The 15,029-nt window shown below is 42.3% G+C and overlaps 1 protein-coding gene across 3 annotated transcripts in view; it reads left to right on the forward strand.

Moving 5' to 3' along the window:
* The first annotated feature begins 733 nt into the window (after window positions 1-733).
* The window catches only part of LOC122661647 (aminodeoxychorismate synthase, chloroplastic), a 112,904-nt gene continuing 98,608 nt past the window's right edge, over window positions 734-15,029 (forward strand). The window contains exons 1-2 of one of the 3 annotated variants that reach the window (XM_043857112.1): window positions 734-784; window positions 1,714-2,120. In XM_043857112.1, the coding sequence (XP_043713047.1) occupies window positions 1,778-2,120 (343 nt within the window). In that variant the 5' untranslated portion in view covers window positions 734-784; window positions 1,714-1,777. Of the gene's footprint in view, window positions 785-1,302; window positions 2,121-15,029 lie in introns of those variants that run through there. The other 2 variants (XM_043857113.1, XM_043857114.1) reach the window with 2 other exon arrangements.

A 15,029-nucleotide genomic window follows, 5' to 3' on the forward strand; every position in this document is an offset into this window, starting at 1 on the left:
CGAACTCCAATACATACTCCTTGGCCTTGGCCACTTCTCAAGGAATTTGTGTATATAAATACCATAGGACAAGACATTACATTTAGTACTAAGGGGGACCCTTTCTGTTTTGTGGTGGCTTATAACCTAGCTAAAAATGCTCAAACAAGGAACTACATCTCTGTATCTTTTGCCTAGTTGTAATATTTTTTATGGGAATCAGTTTTCTGTACGGGAGTGTGGCCTACGCCAGCACTCCCATGTGTCTGTCTCTCTCCTCCTTAAAACAAAGGGGCAGGGGTGACTTTTCACATGGGAAGGAGAGAGAGACTCATGAGAGTGCTGGCGTAGGTGACACTCCCGGACAGAGAACTTTTTCTCATATTTTATTTTTTCATAAAAAAAATAAAAAAATAGAGAGGGGACCAACGGGGGCACGCCGTACGGTTGGTATAAAAGAGAAACCCGCATGTCATGGGATGGAATCATGGAAGAGAGGTTGTCACGAAAAGAAAAAATGTCGAGAGATTCCCGCTCTGATCATATGCCATTGGACTGGTTAATATCGCATAATGTCATCGAATCTGAGGGTTTTAAAGAGACCTCGCATGTGCAAGCTTTCATACTGAATCATGATTCAGAGACATTGAACCTGAACCTATACGTATCTATGACCTTCAATCTTGAAAAGAGTGGGATAAATTGAGGCTATAAATACGTATAGACTTGCGAATCTAAACCCTCAGCCCGTCTCTGTATTTTCACAGCAAACCTGATTACGCGAATACATCTCTTCTGTTGCAAGGTGAGATTTTCTGATTTGTTGATACAAACAAGAATGGAATGGGTTGGATTTGCTTGCCCGCTCATCTTGGTTCATTGTTTATATACTTCAAACGTTCTGGGTAGCCATTAACGAAAACAAAATGGAACTTGTTTTTCATCTGGTTGTTTGCTTAGTGAAACCCAGATCGTTTTTTTTATGGATTTTAAGTTATATTTTACCTGTGAAGTTCAAAACAAGGGGAAAAATATAGTGAAGAAATGATGGGGATTGGTTTTGTAGAGTTTGAAGCAGTTGGTTTATGGTTATAAACGTTTGATAGAATGCACCAGAGTAGATTATTGACAAATGAAGAAGAAAATCAGTTACAGGTGGATACCCAGTTGGAGATTTGGTTTCATTGGATTTGTCATAGCTGCACACCCCATGTTCGAAACTTGTCTTCGTCGATTCACCCACTAATCACTAACTCTCTTGCATTACGTAAATCAAAAAGCGTTTATCTTTATCCCTCCTTCGTAGCTCACACGCAAATCTTAAGCTGTTTTGTTACTGTTTTAAGTTTATGGACGGGCCATCTGAAATATTGAATCTTAAGTAGCTTCCCCTGTCCCAAAATGTACACTTTCGAGGCTTAGACGTTCATGAAGGTTGATGTCAAAAAGTTTTTGTGTTCCATCCCCTCGTCACTGGGCTTTTCTTCTCTAATTCACCAACAATACTAGTCTTCTGTTTGTTTTAAGTTGTGGAATATTACTTTAAATTTTGGACTCTATCTGCTTACTCTGTTAATCTGTTTTCATCAAAATGGATATCTTCAGACAATAGTATTTGTCTAATAAATAACCTTTTTTTCATTATAGTACTCGAATTACGCTGACATGATCCATATAGCATCGTCAGCAGGAATTTTTAAGGCATGTCTCACTGGATCATGTTGCTATTTCCAGAAAGTATAGAGGCAGTGGCGAGCAGCTTATCTGATCAATTCATCATTTACCTCTGAAGACAAAGATGAATTTCGGTTTGGTCTCACCATCATATGTGATCCCATCCCCATGTTCCACGGGTTTACAGAGCACAGATGAGAGACTACCAATATCCAAAAATGTGGGACGGGTAGGACGGCTTGGTTGTTTCTCTACGCAAGATCAGCTTCAAGTATTGAATTGTGATGACAGAAAGGTCGGGCTCTCTCCTCATTTGGTAATTGGACCGTTACAAGAATCAAGCATGGTAAAGAAGCATTTAGAGGGTGAGGCAAATCTGAAGTTCAAAGTTGTGAGGACATTATTGATTGACAATTATGATAGTTATACTTACAATGTCTACCACGAATTGTCTGTCATAAATGGAGGTAAGTCTGTCTGTCTCTCTCCCACTCGCACACATTCTCTGTATGATGACTTATTGATATCCATGTTATTTCCTTTCTTCATTTTTTGTTTGGAATTTGAAGAGTATTTGTTAAGATATATTATTATTGGTGTCAGTTCTTAAGGGTGTTTTATTCATAGTTTGTTATTTTGTTCTTTCTTCACTTATGTCAGTCCTAGGTGTGGATTCAACTTTATAATAATTTTTATAACCAATACAAATATCCCCTCCCTCCACGGTTTTGCGTGTTCTGCTCCGACCTCAAACCGTGGGCAGTATTCTCTCATTATCTCTCTCCCTCTCTTCTTTTCCTCGACTTCTCTTTCTTTCATATGACTAAGTGTTGATTCAGGTTCTGTTATTGTTACAGTATTTGTTTTGATTTTCTGCTCTACCGTGAGCAGGAAATGTTCATTCATTGCTCCGCAGCTCTGGTTGTGCATGCCTGCATCTTGTTGCTTTCTATAGTCTACATCATGTGACACTTAGATCATTACTACTATACACAAAGCTGAACTTCTCAGCCTATTCTTGTTGCCAGCACATTGCGACTCCTAACAAGAAACAAAGCTTTTATCCCTTCTTGCTTGGACTGGGAAACATATCCTACTCAAAATCCTTGGTTTAGAACAAGCCTAGGTGTTAGGATTTAACTTCAGTTTTGAATTTTATTTTTGTTTCATTTATTTATTGGTTTTAGGAGCCTAAACATATATCTGGACACACAATTATTTGATTATTCTTGTCATGACTGTCCAGGAAATGTGCCTGTTTAATGAGTAGCTTCCGTGACAAAAAAGAAGTAATATTCTACTCACTTGTTGAACATACGATAAAGCATGTAAATATGAAATTTACCTATTAAAGGAATAGTTATGGTTCTGCTCAATATGATAATTCAAAGTCAGGATTCCACATTAGATAATTGGATGACCTATATGAGCATGAGGCTTTCTGTTTAGTCTAGGATGATGCATTTAGGATTTGTGAGGCACTTGGCTGGATGTTTAGTGGAACAAGCTTTTATGTGATTGCCTTGGTAAAATGTTCCTTGTTAAGGAACACCAGAATGTGCATCATCAAGTGCTTGAAAACTTTGTGTGAGATGATGGATTTACCTAATTATACTCCTAATCAGCTAATGTAGCAACAGGCAAACCAACCTAGAAGTCTAAAGGTTTAGCATAAAAAACTCAGTAATAAACCAGAATCGCAGTGAAGTAGAAGTGACCAGAATTAAAGAGTAAGTAACAAACAAACATTTCGATTCAGATTTAAACCAGAACTTAATGGATTACTTTATTCAGGTATAGGAACAGAATAACAGAAACTGAACTTAATTCAAGGGTCTGATCTCAAGTTTCAAAAGGATCCTAGTGTATGACAGGTATGGGAAACCTAGAAAATTATCCTAACTGAAAAGTAGGAAGACTGGGAAGGGTATCCAACTCATATATCTCAGCATAGATGCAGAAGTTCTCAACAAGTACTGCTATAAATAAAGAAACAAACAAATCATATGTGCATAATTTCATGCTAAGTATGCAAAGGAAAATTTGATAAAAAAACATGATAGATCTATACCTTCCTTTTCTATCCGACGGGTTAGAATGCTGTGAATAAGTGCTAAATCATTACCTAACTCCATAGAACGTGTCCTCAAGGCTTTCTTGTTGTTGGTAGAAGAATATCCAAGGTATTTGGGGTGCAGAAGTTGAGACAAAAATTGAAAAATTTGGGTCAAACTGTTAATAAATTTAGCAATAATAAAGTCTAGACAAGAAGGGAAAATTGAGTTTCTTGGAGATTTGGCTAAGGCAGGTCAAGGGAATTTGGGATACCACATCTTTCATCACAATCAGTCCTATTCCAGCCAACAGGTATGATTTACTGGGGGGTTTGGCTGTTGTAGTTGAAAAAACAAATGGAAGGCTCTTGAGAATTGAAAATGGAGGTTGGGAGAAATATGATGGAACAAACAACAATGGATTTGAGGGATTGAACATGGATGATGTTGAGAATCGTGTGATCAGTATTTTATCTCTTTATAGTAGGGTTTTATATTATTTCCCTTTTTCCTTTTTGCCCTCTTAGGGTTGTAATCTCATTATAAATAAGAGGACCTCCGTCATTAATGACAAGTCAATTCATTCTCTCACCTCTGATTCCGAACTTGGTATTAGAGCCCGAAACCCTAGAAAATCTTTTTGGTTTTCCGCATCGCTCTCTCCACCTCCGCCGCCGCTGCCTTGGAGGCTTCACCTCCCCGTCTAGCATGGTAGACGTTCCCAGCATCATGCACCATTAAATTTTTTCTCTTCCGCCGTGCCTCCTCACTGCGCATTGCTTTCCGCTTCCGCTGCCGCTGCCTCCTGGTTACCGGTCTTCCCCCTCACTGCCAGACCCTGCAGCTCTCTCTCTGACTGCCACGATTTGATTGCCGCGCCATATCTGCCGGCCTCTCTCTCTCTCTCTCTCGCTGGTGTTGCTTACTGCCGTGATCCACAGGTTACTGCGCTATTCCCGCGGCCCCTCTCTTGGCTGCGCTGCCACTACGACCCACGTCGCCGCTCCGTTTTCCGCCAGTGCTGCACACGCCGCGACCACGTCGCTGCACCACCTTCCACCGGCCTCCTTTCACCGGCGCTGCCATCGCTGTGACCCGCAGGTCACCGCACCTCCACCGTGGCCCCTCCTCTTGGCCGTGCTGCCGTCGCGACCCCGTCACTGTGCCAATCTCCGCCGCACCTCTACCCACTGGCTCTTCTATCTTGGGCTGCTGCCCACCTTTTCCTGCGTTACTGCTTCTTCGTGCTTGTTCCCATGGGCGACGATTATACCGGTGTTACTTCGACGGGTACTCTCCCTTTTCCTCCGCTTGGGCATTCAACCTCCACAGGGCAGTCTACTACCCTTCAACCTGGCCCTATCAAATTAAATGGCCAGAATTATCTCACTTGGTCACGTGGCTGTCTTCTCACCCTGCGTGGAAATAATTATGTGGGACTTGTACTGGAGAATCTCCCAGGCCTACAGATCAGACTTCTGTTGCTACATGATCTTCTAATGATGCTCTGGTGATGTCTTTTCTCATTAATTCCATAGAAGCCTTTGTGATTCCAAACTTTGTTCTCTTTAATTCGGCTAAGCAATTATGGGATGCTGTTCACCAGACCTATTCCCAGGCAGGGAATTATGCTCAGATTTATGAGATCCGCCGCCAAGTTCGGACCACTACTCAAAAGGAGCTCTCCCTTATTGCATACTACACTACCCTCACTTCTCTGTGGCAACAGCTGGACTTCTATCACCCAGTTCCCATGGTTCACTCTGATGATGCTGATACTTTCCAGATAGAGAGGGAGATGGAACGGGTGTATGATCTCTTTACAGGACTTAATCCTGAGTATGATCAGGTTCATGTGTAGATCTTAGGGCGTGATACATCCCCACACTTCTTCAGGAATACAATATGGTTAAATCTGAAGAACATCGCCAGACAGTTATGATGCCTACTGCTACTCCGGTTCGATCTGCCCTACTCACCACACCATCTACACCTCTTCCTGCTGATTTCTCTAAAGGTACTACACCAGCTCGTGCACCAGTGCAATGCGATTACTGTGGTCGTCCTCGCCACACGCGTGAGACTTGTTGGAAGCTCCATGCGTGCCCAAAAAATGGGCGCAATGCTAAGCCTGGTGTTGCCCGTCCCCAGCCCACTCTTTCTGATGTTTCTGATACTGTCCCTGCTACTTTTGCCCTAGCACCCTTCTCTCCGGATCAAATGGCTGCCCTTTTAAAATTGGTGACACAGTTGACTACTGGACCTTCTCATTCCCCTATTTCCAACCTTGCCCAGTCAGGTATATTTCATGTTTCTTCTCCCAATCCTTTATGGTTAATTGATTCTGGGGCTACCGATCACTTGAGTAGCAACTCTGAGGTTTTCCATATCTACTCCTTGTTCTGGGCGGGATAAGGTACGTGTTGCCGATGGGTTCCTGTCCTCCATTTCGGGTAAAGGTTCCATGTCCTGTAGCTCCCATCTCTCTCTTTCTTCTGTTTTACATGTTCCCAAGTTATGTGCTAATTTATTGTCTATTTATCATTTAACCAGTGAATTATATTGTTCAGTTCATTTGTTTTCCAGTCATTGTGTGTTTCAGGATCTGGTGACGAGCGCAACGATTGGGTATGGTCGGGTCCGTGATGGTCTGTACTTGGATTCTGCACCAATTGTTCCGGCTCCCTCATCTGCTTATATCTGTCGTTCTGATATTCTTTTGACCAAGCTCCTCCACTGGCATCGTCGCTTGGGACACCCTCTTTTCATGTTTTACGTTCTGTGTTCTTGATTTAGTTAAACATTGTGGTGTGGAACAACTTAATTGTGAGATGTGTGATTTTTCTAAGCACACCCGAACATCTTATTTTCCAAGTGATAGTAATAGTAATACTCAGTTTTCTATTATTCATTCTGATGTTTGGGGTCCCTCTAGGACCGTTGATTACAATGATTTTCGATGGTTTACTACTTTTATTGATAATTGTACTCGCCTCACATGGATCTATCTCCTCCACAACAAGTCTAATATTTTTTCTTGCTTTCAGTCTTTTCATGCTATGCTAGTTAATGCCTCTGTCAGGGTCTTACGCAGTGATAATGGCACTGAATACCTTGACCATGCTTTTCAAGAGTACCTCTCTTCCCATGGCATTCTCTCCCAAACTTCTTGTGTTAGGACTCCAGAGCAGAATGACATCCTTGAAAGGAAAAATCGCCATCTCCTGGATGTTGCCCGTGCCTTGATGTTTACCACTGCTGTCCCAAAACATTATTGGGGAGATGCTGTCCTAACAACAGCCTACCTTATTAATTGGCTTCCCTCCAGTGTTCTTAACTTTAAAACACCATTCTCCTTTCTCCCTGACCCTACCATTTGTACTTCCCTTCCCCCCAAAGTTTTTGGCTGTGTGCTTTGTCCACAAATCCTCCTCTACTTGTTCTAAGTTGGATCCTCGTGCTTTTTAGTGTGTTTCCTGGGATACTCGGCCTCTTAAAAGGGTTATAAATATTATCACCCTCTATCTCGCCGTCTCTATATCACCATGGATGTCACTTTCCACGAGCAGGATCCCTATTTCACGCTTCCTCTTCAGGGGGAGAGTCTTGAGGAAGAGGAAGCGTGCCCTATTTCTCCTATGGTTGTTGCTAATATCCTGATATTTCTGACATCCCAGTTCAGGGGGAGTTTGACATTACATTTCAGGGGGAGCCTCCAAGTAACAATAATGATAAGAAAGGTTCTGCTCCTGCCCCCTTGGATGTAATAACCTATACTCGGAATAGATCCAAGAACAAGGAGATTATGAGAGACCAACCATTACCCATTGTGGCGCCCTTCCTAGATGCGCCCTCTCCATCAGGTAATTTTTCTCCTCCTGCTAGTACTATTCTGAACACTGATGATCTTCCCATTGCCTTGAGAAAAGGTGGTCGCTCTTGTACTCAACACCCTATTTCTCATTTTGTATATTATGAGTCCCTTTCTCCTTTCCATTTTGCTTTTGTCTCTTCCTTGTCTTCTGTGTCTGTTCCATAGGATTGGAAGGAAGCCATTAAAGATCCAAAGTGGAAGGCTGCCATGGTAGAAGAGATGCAAGCTTTGGACAAGAATGGTACATTGGAACTTGTTCCACACCCCTAAGGGAAGAAATTAGTTGGGTGCAAGTGGGTGTTTACAGTCAAGCAAAGGGTTGATGGTACGGTTGAAAGGTACAAGGCTTGTCTGGTAGCCAAGGGCTTTACCTGGACCTATGGGATATACTACCAAGAAACCTTTGCACTTGTGGTAAAGATGAACTCCGTTAGAGCTTTAGTGTCATGTGCTGCTAACCTTGGATAGAACCTGCAACAACTGGACGTAAAAAATGCCTTCTTGAATGGTGAACTCGAAGAGGAGGTTTACGTGGATTTGCCTCCTGGGTTTGATTCAACCTCCATAACTGGCAAAGTATGCAGGTTACAAAAGTCTCTTTATGGAATCAAACAATCTCCTAGGGCCTGGTTTGGTCGGTTCTTAAAGGCCATGAAGAAATTTGGGTACCATCAAGGCCACGCTGATCATACTCTGTTTGTGAAGAGAAGTGGATCCCAAATCACAGCCTTGATTGTGTATTTGGATGACATAGTGATCATTGGGAATAGTGATACTGAGATCTCCCATCTAAAAAATCTGTTGGCTACAGAGTTTGAAACCAAGGATCTTGGACCCCTACAATGTTTTCATGGAATCGAAGTTGCAAGATTTGACAAAGGGATTTTTATTTCTCAACGAAAATATATTGTCGACCTCCTTAGTGAAACAGGTAGGCTTGGTTGTAAGCCTGCTGATTCTCCCATTGAGGTTTACCATTAGTTATGTAGTGCTGTGGGAGATGTTGTTGACAGGGAACAATACCAGAGGCTTGTTGGTCGGTTGATTTATTTATCTCACACCAGACCTGATATTGCCTATGCCGTGGGCGTAGTTAGCCGCTTCCTTCATGACCCCAGGACATCTCATCTTTGTCACACCCCGACCCGGTTTATAAGGGCCAAGTGTAACTGGATGTCTCTGACATCCAACCAACCCACCAGGATCGCAAGTGCAATACCCTATTTACAATCATTATCACAATATAGAATTTAAATGTAGCGGAAGCAATTTAAATATTAAAGAATAAGGCAGTAATAAAGGAATCTAGTGATAAAGCTGTCATATGTTTATGTTGAAATAGGCTGCTTACCCGATTGGGGTAAGTAGTCCTAGTTAGATTAGGATTAGTCCTACTAGTCCTAGCTGATTAGGATTAGTCCTAGTCGAGTTAGGAGTAGTACTAGTCAGATTATGATTCTCTTCTTTTATTTTTTCCCTTTGTTTTATTGTTTTTCCCTCAGCCGAGTCCTATTCTGGCATTCCTAGTTGTATTAGGAAGTCCTAATAGTATTAGGAATTCCTAATAGGATTAGGACTGAGGCAACATTCCTATTTGTACTTTGATTAATTGTACTTCAATTCTATATAAATAAAGGGCCTTGGTGATCGGTTAAGATCATTCAAGCATTATTTTTCACTGCTGTTTACATGGTATCAAAGCAGTCTTCTCTGATCTAGGGGTTTTTTTTTTTTCAAAACTTTTCCACATTGTTCCATCTTCTCCATCGATTTCTTCTCTTTCTTTCTTTCCCTTCCCTTGGTTCTTTCCATCTTTCAAGGGCAGCACTGATGAGGTGATCCTATTATGGTCTAAGTGCTGCCCTCCATCACACCTCAATTTTTTTCATGCCCTAAATACAGAATTATGATAGCTGCTGTTACCTCTCTCTGCGATATTTGGACTGCTTCTATTTTTTTGGAGATCGACACTATTGACATGGAAGGTTGATTCTTCATTGTGGAGCACCACCTGCAGGCCTTTGGACAGCATCTATTATATCTGAATTATCATACACTGAAGCACTCAAGTTCCAGCCCCTCTTTTCCCTTTATCGATCTCAACTGTCAGAGTTTTGAAATGTCAGGGTTTTGAAAAACCCTGACACCTTATCGATTTTGGCTTTCTGGGCTGTTGTTTGAGAAGATTTTTTGAGGGTTAATTCCCTGGTTACACTGCTGCACTCGACCTCTCTTTCAGCCTCAATTGCTGCTGTTTTTTGAAGATCTGAATTTTTTTTTCCAAATTCAAGGATCGATTTCTGCCTGGCTGCACTATGGGTGACTCAGAGATTACTTCGGCTACTTCTGGAGGAGATCAGAATAGGACTGATTTTCTTCCCTATGCTGCTGCCATTGAGCTTGATGGCACAAACTATTTAATTTGGGCCAGATCATTATCCCTGACCGTGGCTGGTAGGGGACTCACTGGCCATCTTACTGGCACCACCAAACAACCTACTGAAGAAGGGGTTGCTCGTACTAAATGGGCTGCCAATAATGCAATGGTGATGTCCTTTGTTCTAAACTCCATGACCACTGACCTCTCTAGTCAGTATCTTCTCCTTGACACTACTACTCAGATATGGGCTGCTGTCAAGGGTACTTATGGTCGCTCAGGGAGTGGTGCTCTGGTTTATGAGATCAGGAAAACACTTCAAAATACCACTCAGAAGGAGATGACTGTTACTAAGTATTATGCTGCCCTCAAGTGTTTATGGCAGCAATTGGATCACTATGCTTGATTTCAGCCTACTACCACTACTGATGTTGCTGCCTACCACACCTATGTAGATCAGTTTCGGGTCTATGATTTTCTGGCTGGCCTCAATAATGAGTATGATCCTATTCGGGTGCAGGTTCTTGGTCGGGTTCCTTTCCCCACTTTGGAGGAAACCTTTTCTTATGTGCACAGTGAAGAGACAAGGAGGGCTGCTATGATGATTACTCCTAAAGTTGAAAGATCAGCCTTGCAGACTGTTAGCTCCACTACTGATAATTCTTCTGACAGTGTTGCTGCTAATGCTACTACTAAAGAGCCTGTGAAGTGTGATCATTGCCACAAACCATACTAAGGCTCAGTGTTGGAAACTTCATGGGAAGCCTGCTGATTTTGAGGCTAAACGTGGTCGTGCCAAGTAAAAAAACAAAGCCAATCACACTGAAAGTGTAGCTTCAACTCCCACTACTGACATTGGTTTCTCCCAGGAAGAACTTCAAGCTCTCCGGCGTCTGTTGAACACATCTGCTGCCCCTATTACATCTGCTGCCAATTCAGGTTCCTTCTCTGCCCCCAGGTATTTCCTTTGCTGGTCATTGTGCCTCAATAGTTTCCAATCCATGGATCATAGACTCCGGTGCTACTGATCACATGACAGGTTCTTCCAGCCTTTTTAGTACATATTCTCCTACTTCTGGTAAGGATAAAGTCAAAATTGCTGATGGGTCCCTCTCCTCCATATCAGGGAAAGGATCCATTGGTTGTTCTCCTTCTCTTACCCTGTCATCTGTGTTGCATATTCCCAAATTTACCACTAACCTTCTTTCCATTAGCAGTATCACTAAATCCTGAATTGTAAAGTGATTTTTTTTCCTACTCACTGTGTCTTTCAGGAACTGGACTCGAGGAAGACGATTGGATCGGGTAAAATGCATGGTGGATTGTACCTGCTTGATGGCGATCCTACACCTACCTAGGCTTTACCGTCGGCATCTTTCTCTTCTGAATTACATAAATGGCACTCTAGGCTAGGCCATCCCCCTTTAGGTACTTTATCAAATTTATTTCCAGTATTAGTTAAAGACTGTAATAAGGAAGACTTTTTTTGTGAGCCTTGTGTCTTGGCTAAACAGACGCGTTCAACTTATCCTATTTCTAATAACAGATCCTCTTCCTTATTTCAAGTTGTTCATACTGATGTGTGGGGTCCTAGTAGGAAAGCTTCCCTGTCTGGACATCGGTGGTATGTCACTTTTATTGACTGCTATTCTAGGTTCACTTGGGTATACCTTATGCACACAAAAAATGAAGTTTTTTCGTGTTTTCAGCACTTTCATCAGTTGGTTAAAACCCAATTTAATGCCACTCTTCAAACTTTGAGGAGTGACAATGGGAAAGAGTATATGGAAGGTCAGTTCCAAAAATACCTTGCTGCCCATGAAATTCTCCATCAGACCAGCTGTGTTGACACTCCAGCCCAAAATGGTGTGGCTGAGAGGAAAAATCGCCCCCTCTTGGAGGTGGCTAGGGCTCTTATATTTGCTCGCAATGTCCCTTCCCTTTATTGGGGGGATGCTGTCCTTAAATAGGCTGCCCAGTCGTGTTCTTTCCAAAGCCCCTGTTGAGCTATTACGTGGCTCTTCTTCCTTTATAGTTCCACCTAAGGTGTTTGGCTGCGTTTGTTATGCCAGGGATACAAGGTCCCCTGGTAAACTTGACTCACGTAGTCTCCGCTGCATTTTCTTGGGATACTCTGCTACTCAGAAGGGGTACAAATGTTATTACCCTCCATCCCGCAGGACTTTTGTCAGCATGGATGTTTTTCATGAAAGCGTTCCATATTATATGTCCCCACCTCTTCAGGGGGAGAGTATTAGTGAAGATGTGTTGACTATTGACTCTCCACCTCCACTTTAGTCTGTTTACCACGAGTCTGAACCTGTTCGGCCTGCCCCTAATACTCCCCCTGAGTCAGGGGGAGAGGTTCCTTTACAGGGGGAGACTATTTCTATTCAGGGGGAGCAATCTACCCCTGTCCAGACTCCTATCCAGAGGGCTATTAGTGAATTTCAGAGGAGGATTGATGCTAGTAACATGAAGACCTATGCAAGGAAACATAAGTAGGTTCAATCAACTATTGCTCCAGTACCCATCCAATTGCCGAACTTGGATCCAGAACTTGCCTCTCCACCTGGTAATGTTCCTTCTCCTGAGTTACCTATTGCTCTTCGCAAAGGGGTCAGGACTTACACTCAGCATCCCATATCTCATGTTGTTTCTTATGACTCCCTTTCCCCATCCTTTCGTGCTTTTGTTTCCTCTCTTTATTCTGTTCGTATTCCTAACAATTGGCAGGAAGCTCTATTAGATGGAAAGTGGAATGCAGCTATGATGGAAGAAATGGAAGCCTTGAAGAAAAATAACACATGGGAGCTTGTGGTTCTTCCACCTGGGAAGAAAACCGTTGGATGTAAATGGGTGTTTGTGGTGAAACAGAAGGTAGATGGCATTGTGGATAGGTATAAGGCACGACTCGTGGCCAAGGGGTTCACTTAGACATACGACATTGATTACCAGGAAATTTTTGCACCTATTGCAAAGTTAAATACTGTTCGTGTGTTATTATCTTGTGCAGTCAACCTTGGATGGGATTTGAAGCAACTAGATGTAAAAAATGCCTTCCTAAATGGAACACTGGATGAGGAGGTGTATATGGACATTCCACCAGGGTTCTCTTGTGACAGAAACCAAGGAAAAGTGTGTAGGCTGAAGCGTACACTTTATGGGCTGAAGCAGTCACCTCGAGCATGGTTTGGCCGATTCCACAAGGCCATGATTTCTGTGGGCTATAAGCAGAGTAATGCTGATTACACACTCTTTATAAAGAGGGCTGGTGAAAAACTCACTGTTCTTATAGTCTACGCTGATGATATAGTGGTTACCGGCAATGATGGTGATGAGATCAGACGGTTGAAGACCTTCCTTGGACAAGAATTTGAGATTAAAGATCTAGGAAAGCTACGATACTTTCTTGGGATTGAAGTGGCCAAATCTTCTAAAGGCATTTTTCTCTCCTAGAGGAAGTATGTCCTAGACTTATTGGCTGAAACCGGGTTGTTAGGCTGCCATCCTTTAGATACTCCTATGGACCCTACTGTTCGACTCAAGAAAAAAGAGGGTGAGCCTGTTGATAAAGGCTGGTACCAAAGACTTGTAGGGAAGCTAATTTATCTCTCACACACTCGTCCTGACATTGCTGTCGCCGTGAGTATTGCGAGCCAGTTTATGCATGATCCCTACTCTTCTCATATGGAGGCTGTTCTTCGTATTTTGCACTATTTGAAGTCAGCTCCTAGAAAAGGAATTCTTCTGTCTATGTATGGTCATCTACGGATAGAAGCATACACTGATTCTGATTGGGCTGGTTCTGCAGATCGCAAGTCTATTTCTGGGTATTGCTCCTTTGTAGGTGGAAATCTTGTCACATGGCGTAGCAAGAAGCAAAATGTAGTTGCTCGTTCTAGTACCAAAGCTAAGTTTCGAGCTATGGCACAAGGTATTTGTGAGTTACTCTGACTTAAAGGTTTGCTACAAGATCTTGGTGTTCCTATTCGTCTTCCTATGATGTTGTACTGCGACAACATGGCTACAATCAGCATAGCACACAATCCTATACAGCATGATTGTACTAAGCATGTTGAGGTGGATAGGCATTTCATCAAAGAGAAGTTAGAAGATGGGCTGATTTGTATTCCCTTTGTGACATCTACGGATCAACTTGCTGATATCTTCACCAAAGGATTGTCTGGAAAATTGTTTCATCCCAATCTAGTCAAATTGGGCATGATTGACATCTTTGCTCCAACTTGAGGGGGAGTGTTGAAATAGGCTGCTTACCTGATTGGGGTAAGTAGTCCTAGTTAGATTAGAATTAGTCCTACTAGTCCTAGCTGATTAGGATTAGTCCTAGTCGAGTTAGGAGTAGTACTAGTCAGATTATGATTCTCTTCTTTTATTTTTTCCCTTTGTTTTATTGTTTTTCCCTCAGCCGAGTCCTATTCTGGCATTCCTAGTTGTATTAGGAATTCCTAATAGGATTAGGACTGAGGCAACATTCCTATTTGTACTTTGATTAATTGTACTTCAATTCTATATAAATAAAGGGCCTTGGTGATCGGTTAAGATCATTCAAGCATTATTTTTCACTGCTGTTTACAGTATACAAGAGTGAAGTTGAGTTACAAGTCAATCCCACACAGTAACTCAAAACCAAAAGACATATCTACAATAGTGTGTATACAAAAGTGTTATAACAAAAAGAAAGGAGATAGCCTGGTCTGTCAAGCAATTCAAGAGAACGCGCAGTCGTCACATGAGCATGAGACATCGTGCTCTACCACAAGAGGAGTATCAACTCCAAGAGCTGAAGGAGTGTCCTGAGCAGAAGAGACTCTCACAGAAACACCAGCGACAGTATCATTTGAAAAATATGAGGATCCACAGGGGTGAGCTCCACTGAGCCCAGTAAAGAAAAACATGCAAGCACATACAGATAGTCCATGATGAATGACCTAAAATAAACATGCTCCTAACATGGATACTATGTCACATGAGGTATAAGTACTATCGTAATAGAATGCTAGCCTCGGTCCCGGAAACACATAACCAGTCGTCGATCACCCGAGCGAAA

The sequence above is a fragment of the Telopea speciosissima genome, chromosome 5 (genome assembly GCF_018873765.1).
Source record: "Telopea speciosissima isolate NSW1024214 ecotype Mountain lineage chromosome 5, Tspe_v1, whole genome shotgun sequence".
Lineage (NCBI taxonomy): Eukaryota > Viridiplantae > Streptophyta > Magnoliopsida > Proteales > Proteaceae > Telopea > Telopea speciosissima.